The sequence below is a fragment of the Schistocerca gregaria genome, chromosome 3 (genome assembly GCF_023897955.1).
Source record: "Schistocerca gregaria isolate iqSchGreg1 chromosome 3, iqSchGreg1.2, whole genome shotgun sequence".
Lineage (NCBI taxonomy): Eukaryota > Metazoa > Arthropoda > Insecta > Orthoptera > Acrididae > Schistocerca > Schistocerca gregaria.
The window spans coordinates 861,672,961-861,696,923 of NC_064922.1; the positions used below are offsets into that span (position 1 = coordinate 861,672,961).

Genomic DNA, 23,963 nt, shown 5'->3' on the forward strand with positions numbered 1-23,963 from the left:
ATCCTGGGCAACTTTTCCATAACCCTCCACATTTCCTAAACCTCATCAGTCCTTTCCCTTCATCCCTCTTCCCTCAACTGTTCCACCAGAAGGAGGAGCCACTAGCTCTGAAAGCTTGGGGATTTCCATATCGTATGTTTCCTCCTGCTGCCACTTGGTGTGTAGATTTTTTATCTATCAATGTTATATTATAAGACATGAAATCTGAATTAAGAGATATGAAATCTACCAAGAAACAAATGTAATCCATAAAGTCACTAGAAAGTATTTACAAATGTTCTCAACTATTCCAAATTACATTATTTATGTACATTATGATTTTGATGTACTTTATTTATTATCACAGGGATTAGCATTACAAGTATTTCTGCTTTTATAATTATACTTAGAACACACCGTAAACGACATTAATCGGCAGGCTTTGTGGCTATATGCCCCTAACTAAAGTCACAGAAAACTTAACTGCTAGCATCAATTAAGAAGTACTTTAGACATTAACATAGTTACTAGCCTGTTGAGTCAAATTATGTCCCCCTAAAAGAGGTATCTACACTGTATAACATACAATGGTTAAAACATAGCAAAGTGGAATACCTTCATTTGTTTTTCTATCTCTCAGAGAAAATACTTGGTCTCCTTTATTCCAATTCAATTTCAGACCTGGTAAATATGAAAATTACTTCAGAGACAATCTTTCCCACAATCTTATTATTCAGCCAGTAAATTATGTTTTGCCTATTCCTATGGTGTAGTTAGTTTCACTAAAGAATTTTCATTTTGCAGAAAAAATTGAGTCTTTAATTATCTTAGTACCATGTGTTCTAACAACTTTCAATCCAGCTAATAAACTTTTACTGCAACACTGATCTATACTCATTCAAAAGAATGGGTGTCTTGGTTTACAAACATTCTTAATTTCATCTATCCTGCAGTAACTATGAAATTCTTTTAATTTCAACATTTCATTGTTTATAATTATAATAGTGATTTATTGAGATGTACAAGAAAATGAAATTGAGTGAAATTTTATCTACAACTGATAGATAGTTCAGATTGCAAGGACACAGGGCTGCAACCCCTGCCCCCATGTTATTCAGTTTGTACACTGAAGAGCAGCTGAATGGAATGGAAAAAGTCTTGAAAAACGTAACAGATCAACATCATTGAAAGTAAAAAAGACTATTAGAGTATAGTGGAATTAAATCAGGTGATTCTCTGAAAATTTGTTTATGAAATAAGATGCTGAAAACAGTAGACAAGTTTTGGCATTTGATTAGCACAGAAACTGACAACGGGTGAAGTAAGAAGGACATAGAAAGAAGAACAGCAAAAACAAGAAAAGTGTTTCTGAAAAACAAAATTATTTTAACATCTAATAAAATTTAAGTATTAGGAAGTCTTTTTCAGAAAGTATTTGCCTAGATGTCAGTATTTCACGGAACTGAAGTGCAGACAATAAACATGAACAGTACAGGTGAGAAGAGAGCAGAAGTTTTTGAAAAGTTGTGGTACAAAAGAGTTCTGGGGGTTAGATTGGTAAACTAGACATCTAATGAAAAGTTACTGAACAAGATTTAGGAGAAAAGAGATTTATGGCACTACTTGACTAGAGGAAGGGATAGACTGATAGACTTCAGCAGAAAATACAAATAAAAAATTACTTGTTGAAATGTTGCTCCCAAATCAAGATATCGCTCTACTAATTTCCCAAGGGAAAAAAAAACAATACTGTAATTCACCAGGAAAGCCTTTTATAAAAATCTTTACTGAAAAGTGTGAAATTTACTGAAATGGTATAATTCAAGCAATAATTGAATAGTGAAGACAAAGAAAATTATTGGGATGGAAAATTACACGGTAATGTAAATATGTCAAAAAATTAGCAAACTGCCTACAATACTTTGCTCTTTGTTAAAATGGAAAGTTAAACAATTTGTACAAGTTAGAAAAAGGGATGATCATAGGACTTTGAAGCAAGAATAGTAGCATTTCTGAAAAGTGAAGTTTGTAAATTTTTCATATTCCTGTATGGTGAATGTGTATGAGTGGCCTATACCTGAATTTGTAGCAAAGGATACCAACAATGCCTGTGCTCTCGCGAGCAATTCTGGCTTAAGCCAGTTTGAATACTGGAGTTGCACGAAATATCCACTGCCATAATTTGGCAACCAAGGGGAGAGAATGTAGCGACGTTACATTTCTGATCACCAATCTTTGCACCAATGTCCTGATTTAAATTGCAAATCTTTCCACAATTTCTCATGGAGTGAGGGGATGCAACACTGTTTGTGGGTATCCATCAATCAGACGAGGACATAAAGCTCGGCAGTCACATAGGTGCTATCAGAGAGGAGCAGGTTATGTGCTGGCACCATGTTTCACCCACCACCCCCACCCCTTTCTGTTAAAAAAGGAAGAAGTATGATATATTTTACTAAGCAGAATAGAAACAACAGTGGAAAATCATTTAGGTGAACATCAAGGTGGTTTTAAGGAGGGCAGGTCATTTTCTGAACAAATACTTAATTTGAAGTCAATCATTTGCCACAGATTACTGAATTACTGTAGTAATATTTGTTGGTTTCAAAGGCCTTTGATTCTGTTAGCATACTACCTATAGACAGAATAGTCAGATAATTTAGTGTTAAGTCTAAATTAGGAAATCTAATTCATGAAACACTTACAGACACAGTATCTTAAGTGAAATTTAAGGGAGAATTATCTAAAGCCCTTGAAATAAACACAGGTGTACAGCAAGATGATGGTCTCTCCCTACTTCTTTTTAATTGTGTTCTGCAAAAACACTGAAAATTTGAAATGAAAAACTGAACAAATATAAGATTTCGCCAATATGACTGGAAAGAGGAAACAAAAATAACTTATTGGATTAAACTGTCTTGCATTTGCAGATGACTTTGTTATACTTTCTGAAAATGTGACGTAGGCTGTAACGCACATTAAACTTTTAGGAGAAGTAGCCAGTAGGGCTGGCGCAAACATTTCTGCAGAAGAAGCCAAATTTTTAACACTTTTCTGAAAACAGATATTAGCCAAATAGAAAAGCTTTACAATTATAATACCTTTGGAAGATAATCCAAAAAATGGTTTGGAAATAGCTGCTGTAGAGGAAAAGACACACAGAATGGAAAGGGTCTATGGTATAACTAAAGAACTTACAACAAATGATGTGAGTCAAAAAATGAAAAAATAAGGCATTAAAACACAGAAGTAAAGACAGAATGCCTATATGCAAGTGAATGTCTAGCACCAAACTATAATTTAGATAAATAGTAAATACCAGAAATATGAATCATTAAGAAAATATTAGGCCCACAAAAAGCTATGGAAGGTTGAAAATTATATAGTAGTGATGAAATTTGTTGAAACATAGAAAAAATTCAGAAGTAATGAGAAAGTGACAGTGTCATTTATATCAAATGCAAGACAGTAGATTAACCAAAAAGGTCCTCAAATATTTGTGGTATAAGAAGTCATCAACAAATGGATACACAAAACAGAGAAGTATTTAGAAAAAGTAATAGAAAAGTTCAAGAAACAACTGGCAGAAATGTTTAAGAAAAAAGTATTGAGTATGAAAGGATTACATGGTGGGAGAGTGAAAAAAAGCTTGTCTGAAGTAGTCACGAGACATAAAGAAAAAAACATTGTGAACAAATAAAACACTGAAGAGAAAAGCAGATGGGAAAAAAGAACAATGAATAATGAATTGAAATTAGCACATTGTCCTTAATTGGCCTATCCAAAGGGATCAAAGCTAATGGTAACTGAGATAGTGAAATTAAATGAGGTGGTGATGTGGGAATTAAGCAGGAAAGAAGTAGATGAATTTTGCTAGTTGGGCAGCAAAATGACTGATGATGGCGGAAGCAAAGAGGATATAAAATGCTGTATTTCAATCGCATAATAAGCGTTTCTGAAAGAGTGAGATACATTAACACTGAACATAAATTTAGGTGTTAAAAGTCCCTTCTGGAGGTATTTTTCTCGAGTGTGGTTTTGTAGTGAAGTGAACCATGGACAATAACTAGTTCACACATGAAAACAATAGAAGTGTTGGAAATATGCTGCTACAGAAAATGCTGACGATTAGATGAGTAGACTGGGTAACTAATGAATAAGTATTGAATCAAAATGGGGAAAACTTTTTGAAAAGAAGGGGTAGGGTAGTAGATCACACCCTCAAGTATCAAGAAATAGTTGATTCAGTAAACACAGTGGGTGGGGTGAGGTAAAAAAATATTTAAGAGAGAGACTAAAGCTTCAGCAGGTTCAAATGGACATATGTTTCAGCAGTTATGCATAGATAAATATACTTGCACAAGACAGACTAGCATGGAAAACTTTACAAAAATAGCCTTTCGACTGAAGGCTACAACAGCAACAATAACAACAACATCATAGTGATAAACAAGCTGACAGCAATGCACTTTTGTCATCCGAAGTTTTCCAAACCTTTCTTCACAGGCCTTACATATGTCTTCCTTCTGTATAACTCCTAAGCCAGCACAAATCACTGCAGTGGTAGTGCAGCAGAAATAAAAATTGATCATTTTCAAGCATCTTCTACATGGTGCAAAATAAACAGTAGATCATAAATCAAAAGGTCATGTATGTAGCTACAGTATTTGACAGAAAGTGCATCACTCTTGTATGAACTGAGGTACACATCACATGAACAAAATGTTAGTTTTCCTGAAAATCCTGTATGATGCACGTATCAAGCAACTTAACAATTCTGTTCTTTTTATTTTATATTTAATATCAGATCAACAGTGCCACTGCTCCAACTCTATAGTCAACTTACTTTGCTTTACCAAGGGATTGAACAAAAACCTCTTTTCATACAACAGTAATAAACTTACTTGAAGCTAACTCAACCTTGTAGAACTAACTGAATTTTTAACCATTTCAGAAATAATATGGTTCTGAATATTGCGCTCTCGCAGTACAAAAATTAGCATTCCTTCTTGCAGCAGCATACGACATTACTTTAAGCAAAGAAACAGCTAGTAATCCCAGCAATTAAAGTTTACCATGACTTTTCTTCGTAATCATCCTTTTCCCGATTTTCATCATTGCATTTCCTAGCTTCACACCAACTCCCAGCAGCAGCAATTAAAGTGTTATGCATGACTTTCATTGTTTTAGTTCTCCTCATTTGCACTAGCCTAATGAAAACCCAGCTCACACACAGGCACTGCATTTTGGTAAACAGAATCTACTTCAGCTCAAGCGTGTGCCTCTAAAAATAATAAGTTATATTTTTAGTTACCATTGTGTAAATGTCAAGCTACCTGTCCATCAGCAGGTATCAGATATCCCTACTCGTATCAGCAGTAATCGAGCAGATATCATTGCATAATATTTTCACTTACCACATTGCAAGTTATATTCAGTTCAGCAGCTGAAAGTATTAACCAACCACAAAGCAGCAAACATGCGCAAAGCCTCTTTGCACCTGTGCGTCCAGTACGGCCGGCTCTAGAGTGCTACTGACCTTCCCTGTCAAGAAACGCCACCAGTTCCTGACACTCCCTTGTGCCACCGACCCACAGCACGAGGCGGGCATTCACTGGCGCGGGACCCCGGGCAGGGGGTTCCCGGTTCCCAGCAGGGAGGCAGCTCGCGCCTCCCAGGTAAATGAGTGAAGGGGACGAGATGCAGACTGCAAGCAACAACCGCTTATAACATGTGCTGTACCACTTCTGGTCAACTGTCTCCAAATCAAATCACTGCCAACGCTGCTTCGCTAATAAAACTGCGATACCTCACGTGTGCTGCATGAACTACAATAGGATGGTTAGACGAAGATACCTGTATTCCTCTAATTTTCGTGCCTTGCAGCAACCGACAGTGTATTGAAAAATGGCATCCTTGCATCTCCATTGCACCTTTCTCACTTTTACTTCAAAGTACAAGACACATTGCAGAATTTGCATCGATTTGCAGTGGTATCGACAACAGAAGTAAGATTTTAATACTGTTTCAGTTGCATCAGTATGTCATACATTTGGGTAAGCAGCACTGTGTAGGGGCCCTCGTTTCTCAGTGTTAACATGCAGACAATAGTGTAATGTCCAAGTAAACCATTACCACTAGTGCTCTGCAAATGTGAACATTGCCTCCTTGGATAGGGTTCAGAGTGGTGTTATGTACACACATTCAAAAAGGTTCTATCCAACATAATGTAAGGAAAGTTTTAAAAATACCTCATCATCCACTCCTACATTTTTTTACTATCTAGGCATAAGAATGGAAAATTGCTGTTAGCTACCTGGCAAGTACCAGTATTCACTGTTGCACTGCCTGATAAATAGAATTGTATAGTAAATAGGGGTCTGTTGTTACAGATGTTAGGTGACTATTTTCTCTGAAAAATGCACATGTAATGAGGCAAGTATAAGTCACCAACAGAAGATATACTGCAGCTACTTAAAAGAACTGAGGAAATGCCAGCCGTTTTCGATGTAGCAGCTCTACTTCTAATTTACTGCTACGTGTTGCATTTAGCTGGAGTAATCACAAACAGTATTAAGCAGTATAGCAACAGAACATTGTTGATCTAGTGTCCAGATTTAAGTTCCTATGATTTGCTTATTCTTTGTTAATGAATAACTTCACTTGTTGCACATCCCTGACAATTCTCCTTCTTGGTGGGGGTCTATGGGGCACATCGAATGAATGAATGAATGAATGAATGAATGAAGAAACGAGTGAATAAAGAAAGGATGTTGGTGAATGATGCAACCAGCCACAAATGGATAAAATAACAACGAATGAATGAATGTGTATATTTGTTCTCAGGTTGGACAGGCAGGAAACCCCGCAATATTTTATGAAACTCATTAGCACTTTCATACAGTTCATTTTATGAGACAGCACTGCACAAAGTGGCAAAAAGAACGCTATAAGTTCTCAGCTATGCCATACTGAAAAACCTGCTGTAGCAGAGTATCTTCTAATAAAATCAACTCAAAATTTTACTGAGTAACAGCCCTAAATTCAAACAGACAAATCATTTCTGGAATATCATTAAAAAATGCTATATGAAATAAAAACAACAGATAATACCCGGTACCCCAAGATCAAATTAGTCTCCTGTAGTTGTATCTTTAGCAAATCTGTCAGTGAATTCATTTCTCAAATACAGCAAAGTATGGCAGCAGATATGGTAGGCATAGTGGATGGCAACTGTGATTATGGGTATAAAGGGACAAAACACCTTCCTCATTGCACTGGAAAGTCATGTAAAATTATATGAGAAAAAGGATAATTTTCAGGTGCAGGGTCTGTGACTATAATTAAAACGTACTGTGTTTTTATCGTCTTATATAAAATAGCTTTGTGGCCTTTATTTTAAGTTATTTCATTTATTTGCTTGCTAGTTAACTTGTTAATTCTGGGAGAAGAGAATTCATGCCAACTGCTTGGTATTTAAGGTACTGTCTGCTAATGTAATCAAAGTTAGTTTGCCAACCGTGTGCATCCATTGAAATCTTGCTGATTTTCCATCCCGCACCGCAGTCCCTTTGTATCATTACGCCATCAGCCACTGTTTTGAAACTGAAATGCCACAGCAGGCAAATCTCATCATCTCCTTGTTGAAAGTTTGGCATATTTTCAGCAATAAGGCCTGTTTTTTTCTCTTTTTTCTATTAATAGTGGAGGGCTTGGTTTCTGCCTCTTTATTGGTACATGGGTGCCTAATTATGCTCATAACCATTTTGTGTTCAGTTTTACGATTGAGGGGTTACAGGTCATTTATGTTTTAATTTTTGTTTTTCCTACAAGGTAATTCTAGTAGTTTTAGTGCCACACACAGAATTGTCTATTTTATCCATTAGGTGTCTGTACCTGATTTATGCTGAGTGACTAACCGGATGCAGTCAATTGGATTCTGAGACCACAGGTTGTACTGCCCTTTGACCAACAGTACCCACGTGGCAGGGGGGAAATTATATATTAACAGGCTGTCCAAAAATATGATAAGGTGAATTGTTAATTTGTTTGTGACACAAATCATTCTTGTTGTAGCTATCATGTTGAAGTAAAGATACTGTATAAAATCTTTTGCATTGTTCTGTCACATAAGCTTGTGGAAAAAATTTTGGTGTCCTAATAATTATATTGTATCTCATTATATGAACTGAAACTTAGTGATAAGCAGTTAATTCTCAATGAACTGCAGCAAATTTCCTTGCCTCTGTGATTTGCACTGTTGGAAGTATTGGCTTCCATAATTGTGACAGTTACGTGCAAAGTTTATTTGTTGTCTTTGAACATAGATATTCTCATAACCATATACAACATTTTGTGTTGCCTATGTTTTCAACAGTATAATGTGGGTCAGTGTGACAGTGTATTAAAGTCTTACTTGAATGCAAAGTAAACGCAGCAGCACATGTTCAGGGATATGCACATTTATGACATTTAATCAATTTGGGACGTCTTGTGTTTGTTCTTAATATGTTTTTAATTAACTGTTGAAAGTTTACAAATAAGTTTGTCTTAATATGTTTCTTTGATCTTTTAAGTACATGTTATTCAATAAATATTTTGATCACGAATAATGTTCAACCCTTACTTGGGTCTAGTCCTCCCCCTCCTAAGACAACCCCATGCAGTAACTCTGTACTGCAGACCACAGTGCACAAGTAGAAAGTACTTTAAACCCACTCGAGGCATGCACTGCAATGGAAGGTACCCCCTACACATCCACCCCAGACACTGAAAATGAGGTGCGTAAAATTTTATTATAAAATCCACTTTCCCTCAAGAAACTTATGACTTTATTAGCTGCTATCTCATCATCAGCATGTACAATGGCATCATTCCGAGAGGCTTTGAGGGAAGTACACCACACATTGATGGATCCTCTAATTATTCTCAGATTGCTGAGGACTGTGGGAACCCACCATTCCACATCACAGGTTTTCAAAATCTGATGTCACAGTTGCAGTTTTAGGTCTGTACCCGGTACCCCAAGTTCAAATTAGTCTCCTGTGATTGTATCTTTAGCAAATCTGTCAGTGAATTGATTTCTCAAATACCAACACTGCCCGATGTCAGAGTGAATGCTACAGTAGTTCTGGAGCTGTGGAGGTCAACTAATAGGTCTTGAATATTAGGAACCACAAAGTTTATGGGGTAGGGTCAAGATACGTCCTGTAAGGAGCTTATGGAGTCACAACAAAGCAGGAAGTCCTCCATTATCAGAATTTTAATATACTGCAGAGCGTGTGATACGGAGACCAACTCAGACAGTGAATACACTGCATGCACTTGGCAAAGAATACTTGTTTTTCTCCTTTGTGTATGCAGCATCCATCCAGCCTGATTTAGGTTTTCTGAGATTTTCCTGAATTGTTCAATGCAAATGTTGGGTTTGCTTATTTAAAAGGGCATGGGCAATTTCCTACCCCGTCCTTCCGTAATCTGAGCTTGTGCTCCGTCTCTAACGACCTCATTGTTAAGGGGACACAAACATCAATCTTCCTTCCTTTTTTCGGCATGTGCAAAAGCACAACCAATCCTATCAACTTTCAACCCATCTGCGCAGAGGTATGTTTTACTTGGGTGGTTGTGGAGAACCCAATGGAACAGGCATCTGAGAATGGGTGGGATGAGCATTTTCCTTAGGGCCATAGGTCCATCCAGTCCATCAGACTGGGTACACATCACAGTGGGAGGAGGAGGCAGAGCAGCAGGGAGAGGGGGGGGGGGGGGTGCTAGAGGTCGCTGTAGCAGAGACTCTCATTGTATCCTAGCTGCTCCACCCATTTTTGGTTGACAAACGGTCAGAACCAACAGACTATGACCACACAGTTTATCAAGAGTTACTGGCATCTGACCCTCAGTGGCGAGCTACCAACTCCCACGAGGAGGCTGTCTATGGGCCTCATATTGGAAGGCTCCAGTTGCCAACTGCACACCACCGCAGTGAAACAAGCTCAGTATTGATTGCTGACCCAGAAGCAGTACACCCATAGTCCAAGCAAGATAAAATCAATGCTTCACAGATTAGCAGATGAAGTGTATGGTCTGCATGCCAGGTAATGCTGCTCAGAAATCTGAAAGTATCAAGTTTCCTCGCGCAATCTGCCTCAAACTGACGTACATATGGTAACTCACTAACTTACTGCCCCATAAGAGGCTTATGAATTTGAGAGTATCAACAACTTCAAGTAACTGTTTATTGAGGTAAAGTTCTGGGTGCATGTGCACAGTCCCAAGTCCACAAAAGTGCACGACACAAGTTTTCGTGGGAGAAAGTTGAAACCCACAATACAGAGCCCAGTTATGTACTTTCCGCACAGCCCTCACAAGTTACCTCTCGGGTGTGCACAATGATGTAGCTCTGCAATACAAGCAAAGTTCGGCATCCGCATACAGTGATGGTGCAACCGTGAGTACTCAGTTGTGAGGCCCCCAATTGCAATGGCAAAGAGGGTACGTTCAGATCCAGTACCTGAGGGACCCCTGTTTCTTGCATGTATTGACTGCTGCGGGTTGAACCTATCCAGGTGCAGAACAGTTGCACAGCTAGGAAATACTGGATTAAAATAGGTAAGCAGCTCCAGAAGACCCACTCTTACGGCGTGAACAGGATATGATGGCATCAGGTGTATTTTACACCTTCTGCAGGTCAAAGGATGCAGCAGTTAAGGTGTTGGCAGTAAGTGAAAACTCTGCACATTGCAGATTCGATATGAATCAGTTGGTCTGTGATGGACTGGGATGCCCAAAAGCCACTTTGAAATTGTGATGAATGTCTTCTGGCTTCAAGGTACCAACCCGGTTATCGGCTGAGCAGCCTTCCCAATAATTTACACAGCTCATTTCTTAGAGAGATCTGTTGATAGCTTGTCAAAAGTTGAGGGTCTTTTTGTAGTTTTAGTATAAGAAAATAATGCCCTCCCACCATGGAGCTGGGAGGAACTCCCTTTCCCACCAAATATGATTGAAAACCCCAATGAGGTATTTAATGCTGTTGCATGTGTGTTTAAGCACATGACTGTTGATTTCCTGGGCACAGCGGTGTTTCATTAAATTGAACAATGTGTGATACAACACTTCGTGCACACAAGAACACGGAGTTTTGCTCTATCTGGCGTTTCCAGGTAAGGAAATTAGGATGGTAGTTACTGCTTGCGGACACTTCAATGAAGAGTGCTGCAAAATGTACAGCAAGGCCTCAGGATAAGTACAGGTGTCGTCACTGAGGGAGATGCCAATAACTACTGTAGATGGTGGGTGGCTACAAATGTAAGAGAGTTTAGTCCATACTTGTAACAATGGGGTGTAGGCTCCTGTAGATGATACTTACTGCAACCTAACACTCATGTTTTCCATTTTAATATCAAAAACCATGTCTTTGCTTGAAGTCTCTTGAATGCTATTAAATATTACATTGAAATATGGTATTTGTGCCACTGAAGTGCCCTTCGACACAGTCTGACAGCTGTAGCTGTTTCTTCGGATTACTAAGGTACGTGTTTCCAGTGAAAAAGGCCTGAATAAGGAAGCTGTTCCTTCCAACGTCTGTGTAATTGTGTCAGTAGTATCTTTCAGAGGTCAGCCAAGGCTCTGTTCCTAAGGGACGGCCGCCCCAGTTGCCTGTTGCCTACTGAGCTGTGAGGTTCTTCTATTAGGACTGAAATGTTCTCCGCCCACCTCCGATATGTTTCGGAATTGCAACACTCTCTCTCTCTCTCACACACACACACACACACACATGTCTGGCTGTGTCTGTATATGTGCGGATGGATATAAGTGTGTGTGTCTGGCTGTGTCTGTATATGTGCGGATGGATATAAGTGAGTGTGTGTGTGTGTGTGTGTGTGTGTGTGTGTGTGTGTGTGTGTGTGTGTGTGTGTGTGTGCGTCTTTTGCATTTGCACAAGTGTGTTTGTGTATGGTGTTCAATTTTGAAGATGGCTTTGTTGGCCAAAAGCTCGCTTTCCGACTGACTTTTTGTTGTACCTAACTGCGACTCCACTATATTGTGAGTAGCACCTATCTTTTTCATAATACTATTCAGTAAAATCTTTGATTCCCAAACATCTCATAACCTCACATTCAGTTTCATAATGAACTGCCTATAATTTCATCAATGGTTTTAGTTATTGTGACACTGCTATGTTAAGCTATAAATGTGTGCGGAAGATAGAGTAAAAGTTATGTTCATTATATTTCTTAGGTGTCAAACAGTTCAAGACACAAAAATGAATTTTTGGCAAATGATAGCATGCCAAGTGGATAGTATTTTGCCATATAGTTAACATCCGAAACTTCCTTGTCTACTGTGATAGACGAGCAACTACAGATGGTTTTCAAATAAATAATGTAATATTATTTTAACAGCCATTGATAGCTGGTGAAATGTGGATTAGCATACGGGTTTGTAACAATACAAGTGTAGGAATCATACTTTTATTTTATACTGAGCATTAGCTTTTTATAAGCTACTCACCTTACTTGTCCCGGATAGTTTGATTAATATAGACTGTTTCAGGATTCTGTCACAATTGTAGTTGCATGAGCATGTTAGTGAGATGAGATTGTTTAAATGTTACTGTGTCCTGGGAAAAGAAGCTAATTTCAACATGGCAACAAGGTAAAGACAGAAAGATGTACAAGACAGGTGAAATGGTTCCTGTTGTTGCAGTGTCTGTGTGATCCAGTGTTTTTAATAATAAATGGTTTAGTTGCAAAGTTATTGGCCACCCTGGTGTAACCTGTCCATAGAATCATCTGGAGACACTGGCTGTAGCTTATAAGTCCCACTAGATTAGCATTTGTGTGAAGGTTTCAGGTACAGAATGTTCCCCTACCACACTGTCCCGTCCACGAGCAATGCCACCCCTTCCCCTCCTCCCCCCCCCCCCCCCCCCACTACCGTTGTTGCCTTCCCTATCCTGCTGCCTAAGCAGCTGGGTGCAAGTAATGCTGTACAAACTCTAAACTCCTACGATATATTTTTCTTGGCCGGTTTTAAAATTGCTTTGGAGGTGAAAGGCCTTGTTATCGCATGAGGTGTGGATTTTGTTTGAAAAGTTTGACGTCATATTGACTGGATGGAATCGTTCAAACTCGATCTTTGTACCTTGATAAGACAGATATTAAAATGTTTTGTATCCCTGGATTTTGTTCTCCCTCTTGGAAACTGAACATGTCAGTGAATGGGGGGAGCGGGGATGGGGGTGTTCTGGTCATTAGTGCAGCAGCAGGATGTGTGTGCAAACCTCTGGCACTTGAAACATGTCACAGAAGGCACATGTTATGTCATCACACCTACAAACAATGATCTTAATTTTCTCAGGTAAAACATTTTCATTGAAGGCTAACATGAAAGCTCCTGTGTCTACCCTATTATCCTCAGGCCATCTCTGAACATTACTAACAAAATGGACTCCACGACGCCCTAGGTTAACGTGCAGTTCTTCATCTGCTTGTAGCATTACTTGTAAATGGAAGGTGATACCTTGAATTCTGTTCGGTTTGTCATGAGGAATAGGCAGAAACTGTTACATCCCCAAGCTTGTCACAGGTCTGAAGCCCGTGTAATTGACTAACATTAAAAAGTTTGTTCAACAAAGATCCATTTCCCATCTCCTCTATTGCAGCAACTTTTGTGAACCTATCCTCGATATTTTCAATGAAAAAGAGTAACTTCCTTGTCGCAAAAGATTCGGTGTCACGTCTGGAGCGTACCGAGAACTGAACAAACTGTGCAGCTCCATTTTTCCTCACCTGCCTCTCATCCCATGGCATGGCGAAAGATAGAAATGCCACGGTGTTGTAAGCTTCTGCATTAAAATCTATCTGCTCAGACAGCTACACCACTCACTCTGATTAGACGCTTACAGGTGCCACATCTGACACTCTCCCCTCCCCCCAACTTCATTAAATTCAAGAAATATATTTTATAAAAACAAGTAAAAATGAAGCTAAGTTCAACTTGAGATGCTTCAGCTTCTGGCTTAATTCATGATGAAACAGTTTGCGGGTGAACTGCCAGTTGTCAGTGTCCAGTGGACAGTGTCTGTTGGACTCTGATGTCTGACCATTCACCTGTGAACTATTTCATTAGGTTAAACTTCATTTCTCTACATAATCATCTCAATTATTTAGATTAAGCATCTCTCATACCTCACAATGAGTTTTATAATTTCTGCATCATAGGTGGCCACTAATGGTACATTATGCCAATTATTCACTGAATGCTTCCCCTCCACACCCTTTTTAATAAATTGTACCAAGGAGGGCTAAGAAAGAAAGAAAAAAGAAACATTAAGATGAAAGTTTCTTCAAGAGAAAGCAGCACAAGCCACTCAGTATGGATATCACAAGACAGGAGGTACCTGGAAAAGAGCCCAGGAAAGTTGGGTGAAATCTCTCGCATATATTACACACTCCGCACAAAAAAACTTCTGGCCTGGCTGCTATATCATCCTTTTGCAACCACGTACCACTGCTTGATTTGTTTCCTTTGCACTGTATGCAACATGATGTTCACTAAATATTATTCGGCTGTTTTCACTATGAGAAATCAAAAATTAATAAACTAGCCCGAAACATGCACTGGTGTGAGAAACACTGGCCACACCACAAAGTTAAATTATTCAAACATGAACTGTTCATTTTGCGAGGGATTTTTGCGGACAGGAGGTCTCCTAATGACATATTTCTTGTCTCCTGTTTAGTATCATTCAACATGTCAGCAGACACCTCGAAAATGCTTGTGGATAAGTAGGAATGAAGGTTAGATGGCAATAAATTTTAATGTTATGCTAACAAACCCATCCATTCGTAAAACTTTATTTAATCTCCTCATTTACATTAGAACCAAACACCATATTTCTACCCATATCTAATTGCAAATTCCCTGAAACACACTTCTGTTTTCCTTATCAAAAATGATGCGTGATTGTAATGATAGGAGTACAGTGTCACATTTTTGAGAATTTTGTCATAGGAACAATATTTTTTTATCCTACCATGAAACCTCTGCCAGTGGCTTATGTAATCCACAAAAAGAGACATTCTTCATCTTGCTGTGATGATGAGCTTCTAACAGCTCTTTTGTACCTACTGGTAACCACCACACTTCTGAAAGTAGTAGCTGGTATTCCTATTCCTATTCCACTAACCTCAAGTAACTTGTGCCGCTTATTATTTTAGTGCCATGTAAATAAATCAACAGATATTTCCAATACATTATCTGACAACAGTGAGGGACTTTTACTTTCATTTTCAAGACAAAAAACTGTTTATATGGCAGTGTTAACTCTTGTATGTCAATTTCCTAACCTACTGAACAATAATTTTCCAACTTGGTCATCTTTGAACTTTCAGAATACCAGGCAGTCTTAAGTTTTTCTCTACTACTGTCACATCTCCAGTAAATTCTGCCCAGTCATCTTTGTTCTGCTGCAGCATCATTAAGAAACATGGGACACTTCACAAATACAACATCTCAATTATTAACTTCTTGTAGTTCCTGAATCTCCCACTCTTCTACCTCTTATCTCTATCTACCGGAAAAATAGACATGATGTTTCAATTTAGTGTGATTCCTGAATCTACTCTTTTTCCCTTCATTGGAATTCTGTCTACAATACAGACCTACACAATTCTATCATCTTAAAGACAGACGCATGCACTACTCTTTTAGGTATTTTCTTCTGCAGTTCTCAGTTAACTTACAAGAGTCTGGCTTGCTCCTTATCACTGATGGATTAAACAGAACACTGAATGTATGAATGAGTTATCACTTTCCTGAGAAAGTCACTATGGCACAGTCTCCAACTAAATATTGCATATTCAAGACAGTACTGAAGAATATACCTTTTCTCCAAATGTGTAAAGCATATTACTGTACAGCTGTTTCATTCGTTTGTATACATACATCAAATGTCATAGACCTCAGCAAGGACATGTTCAAGTTTGTGGAAAGAGTTAGGCTAAGTTATAAATTAGTGAGTACTTGCTGAAAACGACGTCTGAATTTACAATCTGCTATCAATCTGTTCCATCACAGTTACGATGCAAAAGGCAGTAGGCCTAAGTGTCAAGAGTCTTGGTGCAGAACATTGATTACTTTGAGCTCTGACAACCTCTTAGATCCACATATTGGTAAACTGAATCACGATAGACCCCTGCCTGGCACCAAATAAATGACAACCAAAGTCGCACATCAAGACATACAACTACTATGCAACTACTGCAGTCTGAAATGCATTTCTGCTACTCTGATCTATTTTAATTTCTTTGAACGACAGTTTTCTGAACATCATTCTACGAGTCTGTGGATAAATTTGCCCGGGAGACTTCGATGGGCGGGTAGGACAAGTTTCCACTTTGCAAATTTCGTAAGCATCGTGTCTCTTGTAAAGTAAGTAAAAGATGGACAGCACTTTCATCATTTAAAGGTGACGCAGCAGTTATTAGCATAATTAAAAACCAGTAGTTGATAATTTGGTGTATTTCTGTGGAGTATTCACTATATAAAAAACTGATGTTAAGGATCGTAATTACTGAAGCAGCACTAGTAGTGGTTCTGATTTGGAGACTTCTTTCGTTTCACAAATTATATTATGTTTACCTCTGTCGATGCATACTGGCCTCGGCCTTCTGTAATGTTGAGAATGTGTCGAACAGTTAGCGTAGGTGTGCCTGTCCAAAGGACCGCCACTCATCGCTCGGCGTCGCTCGACAATGAACGAAGTCGCGGCTTCTCATCCTCTCTCAAATCATGTATCTTTTTTGCAGTGCGCACATTTGCCAACGATATCATCTGCTCCGAGAACGAAAAAATTTGGATGCTGCTAATGTCAGTCTCTTCCTTGCTGCAAGGCGAACCCTCCTGCTGAGACAGCAGTATTAATTAATGTTTTTCGGCCAAGGTCGCGAGTCTTATTCACCGTGTCGCCTCAACTGACGTCACTATCTGTCCAAATCCCACATAAGACCTCTAACCCACGCGTGTTCCCACGCTCCGCCAAAGAACTCCAACTGCAAAATAGGCACACTGCACCATACAACAATCCCCACGCCCCCTCCCAACACATCCGCAAAACGCCACTATTCACCTCGGTTTGAATGTCACCGAGCCCGGTGAGCTCACTGTTCGCACAGCCCGCTCAAGGTTTTCAATGTCTTGCGGAACTAGTTTCCCCCCTCCCGTGTATGGTCGTAGCCAACGATGGTCGAACCTGCTTTCTCCTGTTGCGCACACACCTCTGTCGACTAGCTTTCACACGACTCTCGATTTCACCCTGAGGGTCGAAGTAATATCGATCTTACTCGATGACGCTATATTAACTCAAGCTCCAAGTGTCAGTGTTATAATGTATTTGTCCCGAACTGATGAGCACAGTACGCCCTAAACATTTTACGTGTGTATATTGTTGGAATGCTCCTCAGTCCTCACAGTAAGTGAGATTGTGCCACTCAGAGCGAAACGAAAAGTTAGGGATACAGCATTCCGTCAAACATATAAATGCAGGGTTAAGAAGTCTCAACACACTGTGGCGATCACACATAGATATGGTTAATGTGTCACCTATTACACTCTCAGACCACACGACAAGGGCTACAGCTCAATATTTGTGATAAGTGATATGCATAACTAATTTCCAGAAGCGTTCGGTGTAACCAGAGCACTGGCTACCGGATTACTTATTTATAATTTTTCACAATGCCTGTATAGTTTTTCGGAAGACTGAGCTGCCAATTACGTGTCGACATAAACGTAGTACTTTTTTTCCATCAAATCATCAGATGTTTGTTAAGTAGAAATGATGAGCTTCTCCTTAACACTAAAGGAAACTGAACATTCTAAAGGTATTTTACGCATCTTTCACAGATTTGGGAGTATTAGGCCCACTGTAATCGTCACAGCCCTTCTGTGAGTGGTAATTGTTTTTGTGTCAATGGAATTGACTAAGAAATATCTAAAACTGAACAAGTTCACTTAAAATCTTTGCCTATACAAAATCTGAGTCAATTTAGTCCCTGTCTTAACCACAACATCCCATAGAGTCTTTGAACAAAAAGCCGTGGCTTGGGAGAAGGTAGACACTATAATATTATAAGGGGATGGGTGGCAGGAATATCCCATTAACCTTGCATTCAATGACAGTGTCTTCCATCTGTTGCAGAATCTTAGAACATGTCCTTGACTCAAACACAGGTCTCTCAAACAGGATGACATCATCCATGCCAACCAGCTTAGTTTTGGGAAACATTGGTGTTGCAAAATCCAACTTGTGCTTTCCTCACATAGCATCCTCAGACACATGGTTCAAGGCAATCTGATGGATATAATATTACTAGTCATCTGAAAAGCATTTGACCAAGTACAACAACTCTTTAATAACAGCATGAACATATGGTGTCTCAAACAAACTATGTAACTGCTTGGAGGTTTCGTCAATAGGAAGGACAAAGCACATAGTCTCGGTTAAAATGTCATCAACTGACGAAGTAACTTCAGGCATGTTCCAAGGAAGAGGTCTGGGACCCTTTTGTTTATGTTGTATATTACTGGCCTTGCAAACTATATTATTACTAGCCACAGACTTTTGCAGATGATGCAGTTATATATGACAAAGTACTCTCTGAAAGAAGTTGCACAAATATTCGGTCAGACCTTGATAACGAAGTGATGCAGAGTTTGGCAACTTCCTTTAAATTTTCAGGAAGGTAAAACTCTGCACTTCACATACTACTGAAACATACTATCATATGACTGCAATATTGACAAGCACTGTAGATAACAGGAGACTCTCACCTGAATGTAACAGTTTCTTGGGATATGAAATGCAGTGATCACATATGCTCAACTTTACTTTGTGTAAAGCAAGTGACAGACATCATTTTATTGGTAGGATACTGAGAAAATGCAGTCAATCTACAAAAGAGATTGTTTGCAAAATACTTGCTCTACCACGTAGGGTAGGGATTGGCATAAAATATTGATATTCTTTCACAATAATAGAGATATTTATCACCAATATCTAAATGATCAAGGCATCAGTTAATCGACATTAAATATTGAATATCGGAAGTGATATTTTTTTTATTGTCAATCTTTGATTCATAGGTGCTATAACTATCATTGACAGATTTCTTCCCCATTTCTTGCCCATTCCAGCTACTACTAATCTTAGTAAGTGTCTTACAACGGGCTTAATTTAATTTCATATTCAGTACTACAAATTTGGACTTGAATGTATGTGTGGTGCATGCTGATGAAAGTCTGTTACTTCCACGTGTCATTTCCACCATTGAAAATGATACATACAATGTGCAAAACAAACACATTTGATGACAGCACTGTATAAGGATGGTGGAAATTACCACTACTCCCACCAACAATTAGGCAGAATGTGCGCTTGTCTTACCTGTTGAGTGCCTGAATCAAGATAAGGTAGACTCACTGTGAAAGCAATTTAGACCCAGCACAAAAGTCTGCGCATTAATGCACTGGTATTTAATGGAAAATGGGCTATTGTTGCTTGAAATTTTTACAGCAAGTACAATATTTCATGTGAAGAACACATATCAGAAGTGTTTCACTACTGAGGTTTCTCTTATTTAGTGATGGACCAAAAATATTGATATTTCAAAATATCTATAGTTTTAAAAATCTGTCCATCCCTAATCTAGGGGACTTTGTCCACATACAAAGAAGGGCAGCATGAGTAGTCACAGGTTCCTTTGACCTATGGGAGATCATCAATGACTTGACATCTCGTAAAATCGGGTGTACTGCCGGTGGTTCGCGTCTTCCCAACACGATATTTCGCCGTCGTAACTCGGCGTCTTCATCATGTGTCGCGAACCACCGGCAGTACACCCAATTTTACGAGATGTCAAAAAATCGCCGGGAAAGTCTTAGAAATTACATCAATGACTTGCTGCAAACCAGAACTGCCAGACACAAAGACAGACGTCAGCTATACCATAACAGATTGCTTATGAAGTTCAAAGAACCAGTATTAAATGAAGAACGTAGGAATATAGTACAGTTCACTACACACCACTGCAATAGGGACAGAGGAATTACAGCACGCAGAAAGGCATTTAGGAAGTATTCCTTCTTGCACACTTTAATGACAGGGTTGCCACAAGTTCTGGAAATATGGGAAATTTCAAACATATCAGGGAAACCACGAAAATATCAAGGAAATTTGAAGAAGAAAAAAAAACACTGGAAAAATCTCGTTTTTATCTTGGTACATGAAATCGTTTGTTTACTGAGATGTCGTGCATCTTCTCTGGCTGGGCACAGCTGAGTGCGTACACCACTTCCCTACTCTCTCATTCTTATGGCTTCTCCTGTTCCTACCATTCCCCTCGGCTTGCAGTGCTGCCACTTCCTGCCACTAGCAGAGGCAGGGAGGCGAGATCCGATTCTCAGAGATTGATGATGCAGTGGCCAGAGATGGCGGTAGTGTACGCACGAGTTGTGTCAGAGTGCCTGTGTGGATGTGTGTATGCTCTTGTTTTCTGACAAAGCCTACGGCCGAAAATTTAGTTGTGAGAGTGTGATTGTCATTTCTACGTGCCTGTCGGTGGCTCAGCGATCATGTTTACGGTGAGTTATATGCTGTGGATTTTCATGGTTTATCCAAGGACCCAGGGCTGCGGTGCTTCTCGGACGATGGAGTTCAGGAAATGCGACTGTCTCACTGCATGTACTTCCTCCGCTTTGGCATTTGAGGCTTCTCTTTTTTCTTCTTCCCCCCTGTGCACTCCTGAAGGGGGCCCACACTTCGTACACGTAACAGGTGGCAGGGAAACGTGTAATTCCCAGCCCAGGTCAACAGATAGGGTTTGCACATACCCACTGGTACAGAACAGGCTCAGGAATGGGTGACTGCCTGCACTGCTACCTTCCCAAATTGCAGATTGGCCCCTGTCAGATGTCTGGGAAATGTGACCTGAGGTGTGAACAATCACCTAAGGTGGGTGTGACCCCTTGTGAAGAGCGCCCCAGTTGAAAGAAGCGCGCCATCAGAGACTCTTGCTATCATGTGGGATTTTCCCATAATGAGCCAATCATCTTCACAATCAGTGTCTATGAAATGTAAATGGAATGAGGCTAATGATTTAAAGACCATCCCAACTACAACACTGTTCCTCAAGGTTTCACAAACTGAAAAGCATCAGTCCTTCGCAATGGTAAATTTGTTTATTATTCATAAACTGCCATTCTAGGTCCAAAGGGACTTTGCTAGCCACATTTGTAGACAGTGCCTCATCATAAAAACTGATCATAATTCACCCTCACCAAGTCACAGATGGTTAATTTGGCTGATAAAATTGACAGAGTTCTTAAAATGATATTCACAGTGCCCCACATATGGACAAACATTACTCTTTCTAGAACAATGCAGGAAGGAGTAATAATCTATGTTACCCCAAAAAACTGCTTTAGCTCAGCACACTCTAGAAAATGGTCACCCAATCAAATTTGACATAACATGGGCTGTGGCTCGCAATAACTGCTTCTAGGACTGTGTAATTAACCATTAAAATAAGAATCATTGATAATGCCCTTAATAGAGACAGTGGCCTGTAGCTCAGCACAGAATGGGATCCAGCAACTAGGAGGTTGAAGCAAGCACATTGAATGTCAAGTTAACTTATGCCCATATATGGTTTTGCTTTGAACACCAGTGGCATCATAGCCAGCAGCAAGTGTAAATGCTTGGTCAAAAGGTCGTGGAATTTTAATCACCTGACATGGCTGGGAAACAGAGAACTTTTTATTCAATATCACTGCCGCAAGGCTCTGCATTCTTACTCATTAATCTTTACTACTTGTTTTAGTTGCCCTTTGCGCTTTGGTAATCACTGTCGCTAACTGCCACTTCATGGTCACCAGAAAAAAATCTCTATGTTGGCATCCTCAAAGAGGTTAAGTCTGTTTATTGCCATTAGATCTAATATATTTCCATCATGAGTGGGTTTCCAAAATACCTGTTCTAGATAGTTTTCAGAGAAGGCATTTAACTAATTTTTCAAAGTATGTCTTGTCACAGCCACCACTAAAATAAACTGTAACTATCACAATTGATTGTTGAATAGTTGAAGTCACCTCTAATGATAAGAGTATGATTGGGGAACTTGTGTACAAGCAAACTGAGGGTTTCTCTAAAATTTTCAGTTACATCAGGAGCAAGTCTGGTGTCCGATAGAAGGATCCAATTGTAATTTTATGCCCACCCCTCATACTGAATCTTGGCTAAACGGTCTCACATGTAGAAGTGCTTGTCGATTTCTAACTTTTTTGTGTTGGAATGCTTTGAATTTTGCAGAGGAGCCTTGGAAATGTTTGCAGGCACATTGGTGATAGAACCCTGCCGAAGTCATCACTAACTTTTTGCAACTGACCACTGTGGTGCAGAATCCGAACTTTGATATTTTTGAGAGTATCTCTGTTGATCCATCATGGGTATGAGATAGCAACTGGTCAGATATTTACCAAAGAACAATCACCAAACAGTCGTAAGTTTTCCGAAGTAGTAGTTTTATTTATGCAACAAGATTTGGCATCTCATTATGCTATCTTTAGGCCCCTATGCACTCAGTGTACAAAAAATCAGATACATCAGTGCACTCACAGAATTCAGGTATTGATTGCTCTGGTTGTGCATGCATCATTCTGTCTGATTTGGTGATTCTTCTTTGGTAACAATTTTTGAGAATAGGTTGTCAAGACAGACTTCTGCAGAGTTACGATGCATACAAATTTCAGAATTATGTGATTTCATGAGTTGTGATTGACTTTTGGGAATCTGATAACACTTGTTTATATTATAATAAAAGACTGAAACATTTAAAAGGACTTAATGAGATTTGATTGTATACTACCTAAAGTGCCAATTTATTTTTGCTTTGCAAGCCCACCATTCATCAGTGTGGGAAAGACTGACTGAAAATATATCATTCATACTTGTAAATAGAATACATCACCTAAAGTTATTTATGACCAGCTATCATAGCTGTTGTAATTAATGTTTATTTGCAAACATGTTAAACTACCCATTCTTCACTGTTAAATCACATTGTTAACAGTTACACTACTGGCCATTAAAATTGCTACACCATGAAGATGACGTGCTACAGACATGAAATTTAACCGACAGGAAAAAGATGCTGTAATTTGCAAATGATTAGCTTTTCAGAGCATTGACACAAGATTGGCGCCAGTGGCGACACCTGCAACGTGCTGACATGAGGAAAGTTTCCAACCGATTTGTCATACACAAACAGCAGTTGACCAGCACTGCCTGGTGAAACGTCATTGTGATGCCTCGCGTAAGGACGACAAATGAGTACCATCATGTTTCTGACTTTGATAAAGGTTGGATTCTAGCCTATCGTGATTGCGGTTTATCGTATCACGACACTGCTGCTCGTGTTGGTCGAGATCCAATGACTGTTAGCAGAATATGGAATCGGTGGGTTCAGGAGGGTAATACGAATGCCATGCTGGATCCCAACAGCCTTGTATCACTAGCAGTCAAGATGACAGGCATCTTATCCACATGGCTGTAATGGATTGTGCTGCCACGCCTTGATCCCCAAGTCAACAGATGGGGATGTTTGCAAGACAACAACCATCTGCATGAACAGTTCGACGACGTTTGCAGCAGCATGGACTATTATTAGTTCGGAGACCATGGCTGCGGTTACCCTTGATGCTGCATCACAGACAGGAGCGCCTGGGATTGTGTACTCAACGACGAACCTGGATTCACAAATGGCAAAAAGTCATTTTTTCAGATGAATCCAGGTTCTGTTCACAGCATCATGATGGTCGTATCCATGTTTGGCGACATCGCGGTGAACTCACATTGGAAGCATGTATTCCTCATCGTCATACTGGCGTATCACCCAGTGTGATGGTATGGGCTGCCATTGGTT

At 39.4% G+C, this 23,963-nt stretch overlaps 1 protein-coding gene across 3 annotated transcripts in view; it reads right to left on the minus strand.

The window, feature by feature from the left end:
• The window catches only part of LOC126354875 (rho guanine nucleotide exchange factor 26-like), a 444,136-nt gene that overhangs the window by 89,984 nt on the left and 330,189 nt on the right, over positions 1 to 23,963 (minus strand). For 2 of the 3 annotated variants that reach the window (XM_050004882.1, XM_050004884.1), the window contains one exon: positions 5,519 to 5,686. The exons of the other annotated variant lie outside the window; for it this stretch is intronic. In XM_050004882.1, coding sequence (XP_049860839.1) covers positions 5,519 to 5,686 — 168 coding nt within the window. The remainder of the gene's footprint in view (positions 1 to 5,518; positions 5,687 to 23,963) is intronic. 3 annotated transcript variants of the gene reach the window in all.